Source organism: Eubalaena glacialis, chromosome 5 (genome assembly GCF_028564815.1).
Source record: "Eubalaena glacialis isolate mEubGla1 chromosome 5, mEubGla1.1.hap2.+ XY, whole genome shotgun sequence".
NCBI lineage: Eukaryota > Metazoa > Chordata > Mammalia > Artiodactyla > Balaenidae > Eubalaena > Eubalaena glacialis.
The window spans coordinates 27,245,700-27,262,414 of record NC_083720.1 but is presented as its reverse complement, the minus strand read 5'-3'; the positions used below and the strand labels follow the sequence as shown (position 1 = coordinate 27,262,414).

At 34.8% G+C, this 16,715-nt stretch overlaps 1 protein-coding gene across 4 annotated transcripts in view; it reads right to left on the bottom strand.

The window, feature by feature from the left end:
- The window catches only part of CAMK2D (calcium/calmodulin dependent protein kinase II delta), a 290,301-nt gene that overhangs the window by 77,646 nt on the left and 195,940 nt on the right, over nt 1-16,715 (bottom strand). For all 4 annotated transcript variants that reach the window (XM_061192041.1, XM_061192038.1, XM_061192040.1 and 1 more), the window contains exons 5-6: nt 13,424-13,489; nt 10,016-10,088 (exon numbers count right to left, since the gene is read on the bottom strand). In XM_061192041.1, coding sequence (XP_061048024.1) covers nt 10,016-10,088; nt 13,424-13,489 — 139 coding nt within the window. The remainder of the gene's footprint in view (nt 1-10,015; nt 10,089-13,423; nt 13,490-16,715) is intronic.

Sequence of the window (16,715 nt, the reverse complement as noted above, 5' to 3'; positions counted from 1 at the left end):
TGTTATAGTTGGATTTTTTTCTTCATAAGCCAGTTTTTAAAAACATAATTTATATGTCTTCAAAGTGTGATTCAAAGTATTACTTATATATTTATTTTCACATCTCAGAATACTATAAGAAAGACACATTTTTTATTTTCTTGGGTATTTATCGCTACTCAAGGACTGATAACTCAGTCTTGGAATAAGGCTGTGCCTACACCACTGTTTCCCAACCAGGGCATCGAGACACATTGGTACTTGGAAAATAAGCACTGTGGCAAAGTCTTGAATTTCCATGGACTGCCTTTGTGGGTTTTAAGAAATGAAGGGAAAAGATGGTCAGGAAAAGGAGGCTGATTAATACGTACAGTAAATCTATCATCCTTAGCTATGTGGATGAACGTATGTCTGGATTGGTATGTATATTTGGGAGAGTGGTTCAACATCTTCTTACCTTGGGATAAGACCCAGCAAATTTAGAGGTGTGTCTCAGACTGAAAAAAGTTGGGAAACAATGGACTCTGCAAGTGTCAAAACGACTGTCTGAAAAATCTAAAAATTCAGTCAGTCAAATTGGTTTTGTTTATATGTTGACAAACAACTAATTTCAATTTTTTTTCATGAAATTGGCTACTTTTTTTCCTTACTGAATTAGTCAGTTCTGTTGGTTGTTTTGACCTTGGGTAAACACAGCCTAAACCAATATTTAATTTATTAATTAAGCCAGCCATGCAAATTAGCAAAGACTCATAACCAGAACTCAGAAGAAATCAGGTTAAGTCTACAAGAACTAGAGTGTAGGCAAGTAAGTTTTAATCAAGTACCAGACTTCTTCGGGCTATTGCTGCTCACTGCCATCAGATTCATCACTGTCATGACAATTGGTAATTGTAAGGAAAACTCTGTAATTTGTTAGGGCTGATAGGGTTTTTACCTCAACACTAAATACATGATAATTTAATTTCGATGTTGGGATGACGAGGTCTCAAGTATATGAAAGATCTTCGTACTAAAATAACTTTTAGTAAAATCTAACATTTGACATTATTTGGAACTCTTGTTCATCTATCAATATACTATAGTATCTAACCATGCTATATCATCAATATTTGACATTTTATTTTCACAACTAAAGTTTATGGTCCACTACACTCATGTACCTTTTACTTTAATTAAGAAGTGATTTCCAGCTATTCATTTATGGAATAAATAACTTGGAAAAAACCACATTAAACTGTAAGTGATAGTTTATTTCTCTGTAACCTTCATATTCAAAAGCATTGAGATGTCAGAGAGCTCTGCTAATACACATCTGTCCTAATTTGTCAAGCACACACTCATTCAGGGAAAGAGTTCCAATCACTTTAGAAATCACAATCATTTTAGGTCTTTCAGATCTCAAGTGAGCAAATGCCAGTGTCATCAGTGAATAAACAATTTAATGTGCTTTTATTCTTATCAATAAATCAAAAAGTTCTGGGCAGTGCTGTGTGCATTATGCCCTTAAACACCAGGTATCTGCCAATTCAGAAGAAAGGGAACACCTTAGAGTTTTATCATGCACGGCCTCTTGAATGACGGGGGCAAATATTCATACCTAGAGACGACCTAGAAGACCTCTCTGTAGGGCCTTGTGAGTCATCCAGGAAATAATAAATCCATCTGGATCAGTGTTTCACCTTATACCCGTGAAGACTGTTCAGCTGCAGTTATGCACAGGAAAAGGCATGTCTATTTCAAGGTTACTGTATAGATTTAAAAATAAATAGCACTGAAATGGCTTCATGTTTAAGCATATCTTTTAGGCAAACCTAAAATATAGAATTATGGAATGCAAACTGAAAAATTAGGATGATTACTGACTTTATTAAAGGATTATTTGCTTTATAAAGAAACATTAAAAATATCACACACATTTGACTTATATACAACTCTTTGGAATATATTTGTTTGAATAATCTTGTTACCATGTTCTGTAAGGATATGGAAGGCTTCATCACCAAGAATTTCTAAAGCACCATTTAAACCAGGGCACCACACAGTTATTCTGATTTTCTTTAACTACTACCATTCATATGGCCTCCAACTTAAAAACATACTGCGCTGTAAAAGTTCACTGGCAAGTAGGTTAGTTCAGATTATGAATGTCCACAGAAATTAAGATAATATGTGGTTGTATTCCACAAAAGCTGAAACAGTAGAATCTCTCACCTAATCAGTGGCTACTTCTTTAGAAAGGATGACCTTTACATTCTTCACTGCTAATATTCTATTATTTTGATTTTCTAAAACAAATGAGAAAGGTGAGATCAGAAACTCAGGCCTTCCAACACAACTATCGTTGAACATGGGGCACAGCACTGTGAGAGAAACGGGCAGCACAATGATCTAGAAAGAGGGTGAAGGCCTGGATTTATTTCCTGGTCCTGACTGCTATTAACTATGTGGATTTGGGCAGTTTAGACTCTTGAAGCTAATTAACTAATTCTTCATCTCACAAATGAACATTATATATTTTATCTCAAAACAGTATATATAAAATTATAAAATCCCACTGGATTTAATCACAGGGGCTCGTAAGGGACATTATATGCGTTAGTGATTAGCTATTATACTGCAGTGCAGCTGGCCATTTCAATGTGCATAACATTGAATATCTGTAATGAATGCTCATGACTTGAGAAATGTCTGTATTTCTAAATTAAGTGCAATCTATTATGTTAATATTTACACATTGAGATTATCTCTAAATTCTTATAATGCATCACTGTTTAGGTTGGTTTTTAAATAGATTCTACTGACATTCTCATACACAGGTTCCCTCCCTGCCCCATTGCTTCCTAATGATGCAGGATTTTCCACGACATCTGGTCTTAGTGTCAACAACCATTTATAGCATATCAGCTGTAATGAGCAGCAACTGTTTGCAAGTTTTGTTCTGTACTTCCATATGGATACAATGGCAACTACTTCCATTGTGATTTGGGATTTTCTTGAAACTGTCCAAGTATCTCAAAGTACCAAGGCAACTTGCTGGAATCACTTTCAGAACTGGAAGAGACTTGGGAGATAAAATCATTCAAACCCCTCAGTTTGAAGTAGAGAGGTTCAAAACGATGAAGCAAGGACTTGAGGCCAGATTTCCTGATCCCTTCCTTTTAAAAGACGTGATACTGAGGAAGCTCCTCTGATGGTATAAAAATCATTCATTTTCAAAAGGTAGTCTATTCAGCAGATATTTTTAGGAGAATTTAAAGTAGTCAAAAATATTTATTACCCGTAATCAAATAAAACAAGGGGAAACTTATGAAAAAGACGTAATTTTGATTTTGCTTCTCAAAAATCTCATAAACACATCATGAGGATTTCTAAATTAGCATGATCTTTATTAAGGAACTGATTCAGCAAAGGCGATGATCATCTTTAACATTAGTCACATTAACATCTTCAACATTAGTGATATCACAGATTTCTGTGCACATACGTGATATCTATCTAACCAATGAAACTCAAACATTTGCAAATTATAAGGGTAGTGAAATCATGTGTGTTTTACTTTTTTAAAAAAGCAAAACATTTTTAATGAATATTATAAAACAGCAAGTTATTAGTTTTATTATTCTATATTATTTGATGCTTACATTCCCTTGGATATTAGCTTTTAAGAAGTAAAATTGTCTTTTAAAATTTCTTTCTTCTATTGGAAAGTCTCAATATTTCAACATGAAGTTAATCAGTCAGTGCTTTGGTGCATTTTCAGTCACTTCTTTGCCAAAGAAGGTGTGAACAAAGCTCCAAGAAATCAACTAAATGAAATTTTGCATGAATTGAAAAGCCTGAATATCAGGCTCGCTCATGCACATGGTGGAGGTCCTTTTGTGCACATGGTACAAGTGACTTTTGCTTTTATTTTCACATGGCATGGATACCTGAATTTATGTACTTAGCACGGGGAATTTCTAGCTGATGCATGCACGGTGAGTTTGTGATGAGGAAGCACTATTCCTATCATCGTGCATATATGAGCAAGTTCATAAGAATCACTCAGTATTCCATTCCTGTTTCTTGATTTGCCTCTGCATTATCAGCACACACTATCAAGTAGCTTGAAAGAACCCGTGGGACTTCCCCAATTAGCTGTTTCTCCACAGCCTGACATACACTAAGTACTCCATAAAGAAATACTAGAATGACTAAATGAATTATGGAATTTGTCACATGTATAGTTTGTTTCTAATATAGCTAGACATACATTATGCACAAGTGATGTGTTCTTTAAACATTCTTTTAAAAAGATGGCTCTGAGAAAAGTGGAATAATTGTGATTTTATAATTATGCTAAATGTAGAATTAATTCACTATTTGATATATCTACTACCCATGGTGACAAGGATTTACTGAATGCTTGTCAGATTCCCAGAAAATGAATTCCTTTCTTTTCTGGTCATACATTCGATTTTATTGACATTTCTATGAAAGTGTTAAAAATCCCCCCAAATCTCCAGAATTACTATCTTCATTTAAATATCTATATCTATTCAACTATCCATCTATCTACCTACCTATCACTCTCATATCCATCTACCCGTCTAATGATTTTTCCATTAAACATTGTTCTTCAGGAGGTAGGCTTTAAGAAAGACAGTATTTTCCACTGAGGCAATTCACTGGTGCTGATTTGTTGCTAAAAGATTCAGTTGTAATGTATGAAGCCTCCTATCCAGATAGCTGTTCATGAAGTAGTTTAGTAACCATTTCTGATACACTCAGAACTGAAGAAATCTTACTACTTTGTGTGAAATATGGTTACTTGAAAAAGCACAGCTATATAACTGTCTCCTTTGACTTACTTCCTTCTGTCAACTGATTCACAGAAATTGTATTCTCCCAGTTCTTAAATGAGACAACACATCTGACTTGATATGCCTTTATTTTCTGTGACATCGAGAGTTGTCACTTGTTACTGCAGCCTCTTTTCGACATAATATATTTTTGGATGCAGTGCTTGTCTGATGTACATCCTTCTTTCTGGCACGCACAGCACAGATACATTTTCCACATATATTTAAGTGATCTTTAATTCACCAGCCTGTACGTTCCATACATACAAGGTCTGTTTTTGTTTTGCTCTGTAATATATGCTCACAGCCCAGACAGGGCCGTGGTAGGTGCTCAAGAAATGCCTGATTCATGTTTGTTCTTCTCTTTTGATACCTGAATTTTTAATCAGCAGTTCACAAATATCCAACACCACTCTTCATAAACAATCTATTTTTAAGCACTCCAAAGTGATTGTCTTGATGTGGCCTAAATTAATTGTGGCAAATCCATTTCGTTCTTCTCGATGTCTCATTTTCCAAAGGCTGTGGACAATGCCACCTTACTGATTTTCTAAATAGGACATTTTTGCTTTTTATACCAGTCTTTTGTCAAATTATGCTGCCCTCCTACTCTACATTAAATCTTAAATATGCCTTATTCTCTTATTCCTAATGATACGAATTTTGTATAGCTATGAAAATCCATAGGTGGGGATTATTTTAATCCCTTGACTCACTAAATTTAGACCCATTTTCCCAAATAATTCTTAATATTGCTCGCAAGATTATTTTCCCTTCATTGTTTTGAACTATTCTTTGATCTCTATAATGGTTTTCAATTCATTTATCTAACTGAATTGAGAAGTGGTAGTGATTAAGCTTGCAGACCCTGGAACCCAACTGCTTGGGCACAAATCCTGTCTTACTAGCTGAGTGACCTTGAATAAGTTCTTTTTCTCATGGTTGTTAAATCTCCCCTTAGGTAACATGGGGATGGTCATAGTGCCTTCCTCATGAAGTTGTTCTGAGGATTAGCATGATGATACAGTGCAGGGTATACAGTAACTGCTTGATAAATGGCAGCTGTGGCCATTTTTATTATTAAGGTTCTGCTTTGATTCAAACCCTCTCAAAGACTAGAGTCATATCCCTGAACTATAGTCCTATAATTACGTTAGCACTGCTATATGTCCCTAATATTGCTTGAATCTACATCAATTGGCCTGACACTGAATGCACCTTAGACAAAGGTAGTGGTCCATGTATCCAATGGATACTGCCTGGGGCTGACTGACATGCTTCTGTTATGCCAACATCCCACCACCCTGAACTTTCTCCTGTTGTTGTTTCTGCTGTGCCTGCTGTGCCTTAGCCTTGTCTCTAGGTCTCGGTAAGTTTCCATCTGGTGGATTCTACTGTCTAATAAGCCCCCAAGTGTGGCAGTTATTCAAATATTCAAACCGAGATCTGTATGCTATCATTGTATCAAAGAGGATATGCTTATCCTCTATTTCATTCAACATTAATTAACATACACAACAATCTGTTTTATTCAATGTTGTCTTTTATATTATAAATGTGCTTTTGGTTGAACTTTATTCATTCCTAAATTAAAGGACTATACTGCAAGTATTAACAAGGTATAAGGTCCCACATTAGGTACTGTAAAGGAACACAATACGTTAAATAGCTATTATCCTAGGAGGGATTTATAAACAAACTGTACAGTACTCCTACGCTCACAGGTGTCTGTGATAATGATGAAAAATGTAATACTTCCTGCATTTTTATCTCACTGATATGGACAAATTAAACTGCATGCCTGTAGTGTACATGAATTAACATATGAATCATGACAGGGAAACAAAAATATATGGCCCAATAGTAGTAAGGGCAATATTTTGATTAAAGCCTGATAATAGGTTTCAGCAGTTGATCTTTTTCATTTTAATATATTGGTAAATATGCTATTGCAAGTTGTATACTTATCAGACTATGCATGGTGGGTATAAAAGACACAAATCAAAGCCAGTGACTGAGCACATTTAAGGTGTGCATAAGTTGTCTCTCACGCACAAGTTTGGGCCTCTCTTAGTATATTTATGTCATGGCCTATTGAAACAAGCATGAGAACTAGACTCAACTGAAGTTTATCCAAGTCAGCAATTTGATAGAAACTAAGACAATTATAGAAATTATAACAAGCTCTATCAGAAATTCATCTCTATCCTCTCCTAAAATCAGAGTAAGAATAGAAAGCAAAAACACTTTTCTCCCTTGCAAGAGATCTGATGGGTGATGCAGCAGGCTATTTCTTTTAGTAGTAGCCTCTCTGGAAATCACCTGCCTGAGTTTTTAATTAGTGACTTTAGCTCATATGTCAGAAAATATATTTTTCTTCCCCACCCACATCCTAGGCTCACTGCCATCTCTGATTAAAGTTACAGTCTTTGGGGACTTCCCTGGTGAACTAAAGAAAGCTCGTGTGCAGCAACGAAGACCCAACGCAGCCATAAATAAATAAATAAATAAAAAGGAAGGAAGGAAGGTAGGAAAGAAGGAAGGAAGGAAAGAAGGGAGTTCCGGTCTTTGAAGAGCTCTGCTGAGTTTGGACACTTACAAAAGTGCAATATCATGACCTCACAAAATATATTTTGAAAGTCATGGAATAGAATTCACATTTTTCATCCTTGGCTTTTAGAGTATACTTATAATTACATAAATGTAGTAAAATGTTTCAAATGATAACTTTATTAAATAGCAAAAATAATGTGTATGTCTACATATGTTCACTTAAAAAGGAAAAGTAGCACTGTGAGTTCTAAGAAGTAACAAAAAGGGGCACTGTCTTTACATGGCTAGTAAGGAATTTTTGAGGTGATTGCCAAATATATGGATTTTCACAGGAACATATTATTTTTCCTTTATCCTGATGGGTAAATCTGGTGTTAGCAGATGGACACAGTCCTATCTTGGTTCTCCAAAAGAACAAGTCATTAACCTACTTTTCCTTTAGCCATGGAAAGCTCTCAGACTCAAACTGAAAATTAAAGGAAGATTCTAGAAAACTAAGGCAAACTTTTGCTTACAAATCACATCTTCAAGTAACTCATTGTGGATCGTTAGAGATATATTCTTGTAGAACATACTAAATGAATGGAAACTACAGATTTACAATTTACTATAACTAGAGAAGTCTAGAGAAACCAGCCTAGGTCCTCCCACTGAACACATTACAGTTCAAGACATTCTAAATTATCCTTTGCCACCTTTGTACTAACGCCTGGAAAAGGCTGAGGTTTCAGATGAAAAATCACAACTATACAGTGCTCACATTTGCTATTTCCCCCACCCAGGAGTTTCTCTCCATTTAAATTTCTAGACCTTCACTATTTCTCTGAAATTTCATAAGTAAAACTAGAATGCCGAGAGAAGAGGTCAGAAAATTAATAAAAGGATAGTCTTCTCTGAAATATTTAATTTCTAAATGATCTAAACAATTTTCAGCTTCAATGGTTATCAGAAGCTGAGTCAAGTCTTAAAAGTATTAGTATCAAATATACTATTTGATAATAAAATTTGTTTTACCCTTTTTCCATCTGTTTTAAAAGGCAATGATATCTTGGCCCCTAGGAATATAAATAAATAAAAACCCAGGGAGCCTCAATGTCCTCAGAATTCCTGGGACTAATGTTAAGGGAAAGAGACTTCAGCACCCAGAATGGGATTCTTTAGCACCAATCACTTGGGCCAAAAATCTACCTAATACATTTATCTCTATTTAACTTATAATTCTGATAACCATTTACATATTAGGTAAATATAATATGACTATAAAATCACATGTTTGATCAACAAACATACTATTATGTCCACAGAACAAGTTTAGAAAGAAAGAGATCATCAGTCCTACTCAAAATCACATTAAATGCTGCATCCATTCTTAGGCAGAAGGAAATATAACCTATTTATTGTTAATGTTAGGCAATGGTTTCTCTCTGGATGAAATGGGATTTATGTAAGTCTCAAGTGTGCATTAGAGAAGAGATGATTGTGGCGAGGGAAAGTGTCTTCGTAATGTGTCAGAATGAGTCCACACAGCTTTACTGCTCATATTTTTGCCTTTACAGGTATAACTGCAGCTGAACAGTCATTAGGAATTGTGTGGTGGTTTGTCTTCTCCAAGGGCATTCATTACTCACCTTCAGGTCCCGATGGACTACGCCCATCTGATGGCAGTGTAGCACAGCCTCCAGGATCTGCTGAATGCAATGACTGCATGCAAACACCAGGGGGCGTGTGTTAGTTCCAAGCTTACACTCACTGTCTGTATAGCCTCAGAGAGACTGGGTTAAAGTGCAAAACTAGCAGACAACTGGGGTTGTATTTAAACATCTTCAGTAATGTAAACATGCTCAAGTAGAGTGACTACTACCTCAGAACAGTCAGGATCTTGCCAGATGTGAGCCAAAATGTGGGTCCACTTGTTCTAGAAAAATCCATCTTAAAAATATTTAATTCAGGAGCTCATTTCCCGGTTATAAATCCTCACAGGAAATGAACTGGAACACAACTGTAATTTTTATAGCTTTTGTGCTCCACCTCCACCCCACACAAAAAAAGCTGTTTCTCTCTTCTCTCCCATTTTTCTAGTATCATTCCAAAGCTGTCACATTAGCAGTCAAGGCACCATTAAGGTTAAATTAGGATACGTAATGAATTTTTGATAAATCATTAACTTCGCATGCTTTAATTTAGCTGGCAATTATTATCTCTTGCCTGAGGGTTCATCAGACCCAAATGGAGCAATGCGTAACCAGTTGTTCTGCTACAGCAACCCATGGTCTCAGAACAGAAGTGGTGTTTAAATCTACAGGCGGACATACATCACAGGCCAAGTTTATCTCCAGGCAAATGCTGGTCACCTCAGGAAAGCCTGCCCCCAAACTGCCTCTGGTGGTTTACTCCTCGGAAACATTAACAGGTTGTGTTCTCAATACTGTCCTTTCCTTTTTGCTATGATGTATATTTAGCCTGTAGATGAGCAAACTGAAAGAGTCATCATGCATTATCATTTCATCATTTAGTCATTTTAGGGAAAAGTTGGGAAAGGCAAGGGAACCATTTTAAATACCCACCCTCTGCCCTTTCCCCAGAAAAGAAAAAACAAAAAAACTTCCTTTGATTCAGATTTATGGACTCCATATACTGACCTTCAGGTCCCTGTGAACTATGCCATTTAGGTGACAATGATTTACACTTTCTAGAATCTGCTGTATACAATGACTGTAAAGATACAAGGGCAGAATGGAAGGGAGAACATTTTAAAGGCACATAATCACATTGAATACAAAATAAAATGAAAGTTCAAACGAAACAAACAACAAACAAAAATTATATTCTTCACATTTTTTTAGCTTTACACTGGAATTAAATAATGCTGAATAAAGCTAATTCTGGTTCTAACAAAAATGACATCCAACATAGAATTTGTGACATATTCAGACAAAACAATTTGAGCTGTGTGTGTGTTTTGCATTGCAACTCCATAAATTAAATCATTTGTATACAGAAGTCAATATTTCCATATTCAGGGAGAAAATTTTATAAATAATTCCCACAATGTTCTGGGAAAATTCTTCAGTGAAATAAAATTTATGGGTATTTCTCATACACATCTAAACTGTTTAAAATCTGAGGTCACAATTAAACATAGGTGTTGAAACAAGAGGGTAAACACAGATGAAGTGGCAGGTGAAACAAAGGTCAAAAAAAATGGAGGGAGACATTTACCATTTTGACTTAGAAATGGTGCTGCTTGTATAATATATTAATAAGAAAACTAATGCACGTCTCCAATAACAGGGAGAATTTAAAGTAAACCCATGGCATAAAACAAACTCCTCTTCAGTATAGTCATAATCTGGGGAAGGGCTAAGAACTTACAAAAAATAAATAAAATTTAAAATCCCCTGCAGCACTGGTGGTTGTTAGACACATTTTCATACACCCCAGTGAAGGAAAACTTAATGCTTATTACTATGTTAAAATGCACAACTTATGCTATTCTTATTAAAGGCTCACTGATGTCAAATAGACTGCTAATTAAATTCTACAGTAGACGTCATCGATGGGCACCTTTAAGGTCCCATGAGCTATCATATGACATACAGTAATGTAGAACATATCACACTGATGAATTCTGTACAAGTTCACTATGTGATTCAAATGCAGGTATATACAGACATTCATTCATTCTACATTCATTCATATAAGGATTAAGCAAATACTTTAATGAGGATATTTTCAATCATTTAATGTACAAAATAATACTACTCCAAAGTAAATTCTTGAATTAAAAAAAAGTAATCACCATCTGATTTATTACAACATGTCACAAAATTGATCAGAATTGTGATTTTCTAGCTCTAACTCGATTAAGTGTACCACTAAAACAGCTTCATATTGGTTGTTTTTGACTATACAGCTTATTGGAGTGTTGGTAATTATCTGTTAAATCATATGACTCTTTTTCCTTCTATAATAATGTTCACTTTATACTACTTTTTAGGAATACTTCACTCTCTCATCTCAAACCACTGGTATAAGTTATTGGGCTTAATGAATAACAGAAAATAAAGAAGTAAACAAGAATTCATATTAAATAAACTTCACCATATGTTACCAGTGAGAATGAATTCAATTCTTAACTTCTTGAGGACTAGTACTAAACAGATTTTTACAAATTATTTGCTCTTTACGCTTGTAGTTGAGAAGAGAATGTTTCTTCTCCTTGATTATGTGTGGGACCTATCCTAAAATGTATCCCATAGTAAATTCCAAAATTTAATATAAGCATGCATATGAAATGATCCAACCAACCAAGGGTCTATCCTGTTATCTGTAGGGCTGCTCAATAGTGAAAATGGTCTTTAGATTAATTTCAACCAATATTTTGAAACACAATAACAACCTGTTTAACATAACTTTGAAAAGCAAAATAAAGGAAATTCCCTAACTTTTTTTTATTACCTTGATTAAAAAGATTACTCTCTTGGAAAGTGGGCAAATAGCTACTTCCAAGGCTATTCTGAAGCCCTTTTCAGAGGCCTAATGTGAGGATCTGGCTTAAACTGAACAAGTGATGATTCACTCATTATAGCCTAAGTGACATGGAACTTTCTATTTGACTTTGGCAGGAAAAATTCCATTAAAAAATTAGAGTGTAGTCATGTGCAGAGAAGATTCACCAAATGTCATAAACAGTAGCATTAAACGAAAAAGATTAATTAGAAATTTAGAAGTGAGCCTGTGTATACATGTGCTACTTTGGAGGGAGGGGGAACCTTCTATCAGCTGACTATCTGCTGAGGGCCAGGCTGCAGGGGATTAGCAGCCTTTGGAAGCTCTGAAAGCATTAGGTAGAGAACCAGCAGGCACAGACCACCAGTAACAGAATATATATAAAACATCTCATTTATATTGCTAATAATGAGCCAAGCACTCAGGGCCAGATTTTTCAAAATGAGTACCAACTGCAGAATATATGTAAGAAATGCCAAGGAAATTAACACCAAACAGTCTAAGTAATGTCTAAGCAAGTAGATTAATGTTACTTCACTCCAAAAACATTGCCTAGGAAGTCTCAAATTAGACAAAATGTTAGCCATTTCTAACTTCTGTAAAAAATTTTGCCAATTAACAAGATTGGGAAATCCTCTTGAATCCTCTGAAGTACCTGAATAAATATTTTTCAAGTGAGAGTTCCAAGGACGTTAATGAAATTTCCAAAGCGTTAAACAGCTCATAATGCCTGAAGGAGACCACTGGGCCTTTTGGAGTCTGTTTCTTTTTATGGCCTCTGATTAGACATGGGCTGTTCATGGAACTTCTGTGATGATGGAAATGCTTTATATCTGCTACGTCCAGTCGGTTGCCACTAGCAACTCGTGCAATTAAGCACTTGAAATGGGGCTAGTGCAACTGAGGAAGTGAACTTTTTATTTTATTTAATTTTAATTAATTGAAATTGAAATTAAGAGTCATATGTATAAACAACAAGGTCCTACTATATATAGCACATGGAACTATATTCAATATCCTGTAATAAACCATAGCAGAAAAGAATAAGGAAAAGAATATATATATGTATAACTGAATCACTTTGCTGTACAGCAGAAATTAACACAACATTGTAACATAGTATCACCTATACTTCAATAAAATAAATTTAAAAAAAAAAGAGTCATATGTGACTAGTGGCTACCATACTGGGCAGCCTAGCATCTAGAGAGCTCATAACTTTGATAAAAAAGTATATTTCTTTATCAGAAGTCATTCCAGTTAGGCTTTTTTTAAAAATAAAATATGTATTCTAACTATAGATACTAGATAAAAATAAAGTTTAGGCCAGATTCACAGTTTTTTTTTTCCTTCAAAGAATCATCTTGGAAATCCTTAAGAGAGAAATATCAATTAAGAGGGACTCATCAAGAAAAGTCCAAGATGGTATTATGAAAGTCTCATAATCTTAAGCATCATAATATATTTGTAGAGAGATATACTGAACAAGTGTCATCTGAGTGCTGAGTCTTGTATCTTGCCCAGGGCAAGTCACTTACCTGGCGTCGGCTTCACTGTAATATTCTCTCGCCACTATGTCTTCAAACAGTTCACCTCCAGTAACTCTGTGAAGACAAACAAGATATTCACATTCAAAAAGAAGAAAAAACTAGGCATCAATAGATTTGCACCAGTGTTCATATAGAATATATATTTTCAGATTATTTTAAAAATTATCAAAACATAAAGCATATTAAAGCATTATAAGACTCCATAATGGTCAATTTATATTAATCTAAACAGTTCCATCTTTTCTGTTTGCCTTTGTATCACTAGATCCCGAGGATACAATTTTCTGTATACCATAAATATACTCAGACATATCTTATAGAAAATGGTTTCTATGAAACTCTTCAATTCTCTAAATATTAACTGAGGTCTGACAAAGTGTGTGGAACCATTTAGGAACATTTTCTGAACAAAAAGAGAGGATAACACATATCATGGGTGTACAGTGTGAGTTTGCAGGCTGTATTTCTCTGGAGGGGCTCGATTTTTAAACTGCAATGAACACGCCTTTATGGGCTAGAGGTGGCCTTCCAAAATACATACACTTTGGGGCTGAGTGCTTGATTTTCCTTGTAAAGCAATTTCCTTTATGTTCCGTGTCTTTGCCGGTAAACTAAGACTCAGGTTTTGGCAGTGCCTGGGAGGCAGCAGTGACCCCTTGCCAGCTAGGAAGGAGCCATATCTGTCTGCCCTTTTTAATAAAGTGAAGACTTCCCCACAACTCAGCAACTAGATTTGGTTACTCCAGGAAGTTCATTCAGACCGTGGACTTCGAGGTTCTCTAAATAAGGAGATGTAACTATCTCTGGGATTCATTTCTTCTCCAGGTCCAATAGATTACTGCTTTGGGGCTAGAATTCCCTAACCAGTGATTCTCTGGCTTAGGCTTTTCTTCTCCCTGCTTAAAAAATGAGTTTCTAAATTTTAAAAAGTCATGTAATTTTGTAGTAAAATTTTAAAGTATGGAAATGTACCAAGTCTTCCCCTATCTCTTGATCCCAATTCCACTCCCGGGAATAAACCGATTTTAACTTTATGCATGTCCTTCCAACTTTTTGTGTATCATTTAACATTTATACTTTTCCCTTTGCAAACACACACAAAGAAACACTTTTCTCACTAAAGTGAAATTGTGCAATATACAAAAATTAGGCTAATTGTGTTTTTCATTTTACATTAAATCATGGGCACTGTTTCATGTCAGAAGCATTTTTTTCCCCTATTGAAAATAAGTAGTGTGTATGCGTGTGTGCACGCACATCTTTGAGAGTATTATTAGAAGATAAATTCTTAAAAGTAAAATTACTGGGTCAAAGAGTATCCACATTTAAAATTTTGTTGGGAAGACAAGGAAAATTACCTTCCAAAATGGTGGTACCTCCAACACTGTGAAAGTACCGACAGGCCCACATCATTATTAATAATGGTTATTGTCAATAAACGAAAATGCCTATCTAATTGGAAAAAAGTTAGCTCATGTTAATACGAATTTGAGTATTAGTGAAATGAATCCTTTTCTTATGTATTTATCAGTCATTCCTTCCTCTGTTATGATCTGACTTGATTTTAAAAGAAACTTTCAGCTTTGGAGTTTAATCTCATAAGAGCTAACATTTGCTGAGCGCTTACCATGTGACACACAGTGTGCTAAGCTTTATATTAACTGATAACTTCTCATAATTTAGGACGGTTTTACCACTAGCCCAGTTTATTGATGAGAAAATGGAAGTACAGAGAAGTTAAGTAACTTGCCCAATTTTACACAGCCTTGAGTGGCATAGGGGGGCCATCCACTCCACAGCCCATACTTTCAATCACTACGCAGTACAGCCTTTTCAATAAATTACACTGTCCACTTTTCTAGAGATTTAGAAGGTATGAGTCATTTGGTCAAGCATCGAGTGAAGGTATAAAACTTGCTGTATGTACATTAGAGAGTGTGAGATAAAATTAATCTAAGATAGTTTTTTGTGGTTGTTCTTGTTTTTTACTTTAATAAGTTCCGAAATATCATCAAATGATAACATGTTCCAGGGATCACCAGTTATTACTCTCGTCTGTATTTTCCTCTCCTAAATGAAAAGATGTGATACTAAAAACTGTAAACTTGTCTGAAAGTTTACCCAACTTTCCCCCATCTCCATTGCATTCTGGATATTTCTAAGTCCTTTAATGTTGAAGTTACTATTTTCAATTCTATTACTTTCACATATAAAATGGACACCAAAAATGATTATTTAAAGCTTCATATGGGCTTGTTATGAAAACTGTGGTTATGTGTACATGTAATTTCATTTACTGGCACAGCTAAGTTGTTCTCCCAATTAGAATGTATGATATTAACACAATCATACAGTGTGCCCTGACAAATTATGATACAAAGTAATTAAATATTAGACAGAAAGAACTTCCAACAAATCTATTACTGTCTCTATAACGATGATAACAGTTTTGTGGGATTTCTTCCTTTGAACGTGACCAACGTAGATATGATATATAGTCATATTTATCTTTGTTTCTGACCACAGGTACCAAGAAAATCTGTATATATTACAAACAATTTTGGATTGTTAAAGTGTTTAACAAATATTGATTTAAAAGCCCATTGTCACTAATAAAATTGCTACTGCATCTATAGTAGCTTTTTAAATATATTATATACTCCATGAGAACTGTCAGATCCTAAATCACTAGGATCAGGACTTACTGATCTTTGTTACCTTAGCACTGAACCCAGCAACTAAGACATAACATTTGTTCAATTAATGAGTACTGAAATAATGATTAAATGAATTAACCAAGTCAGAAAATCATGCTACCCATCTACTATAAGTTTATAGAGTTTACATGTGCTTAAAAAGAAAAAGGAAAACACTAAAATTTAGCCATACGTGACAATAGGTTTTATTTCCTAAGGGGTTTGTATCTAAAGAAGAATACTGAAAAGTCAGGTGTAACTATTAAACAAATTTAAGGGGTATAGAGAGCTTTATGTAGAGTTGGAGATTATATAGTCAACTGTCTCTGACAGTACTCTTTCTCATCTTCTAGCATTCATTTTTCTCATTATTTAAAAATATCCTTGTGTAAATGAAGCCATTTTATCATTTTTGCTATATGTATGATAAACGTCTAAGAAGGAAAAAATGGAGTTCTAACAGAACACACTGCCTTAAAGAGAAACTATTGAATTTTCTAACTTTAACACATTTCTATACTCACATGATTGTTTAATGGAGCACAAAATTAAGCAGCAGTTATTACAGATTTTGGAAAATTTTT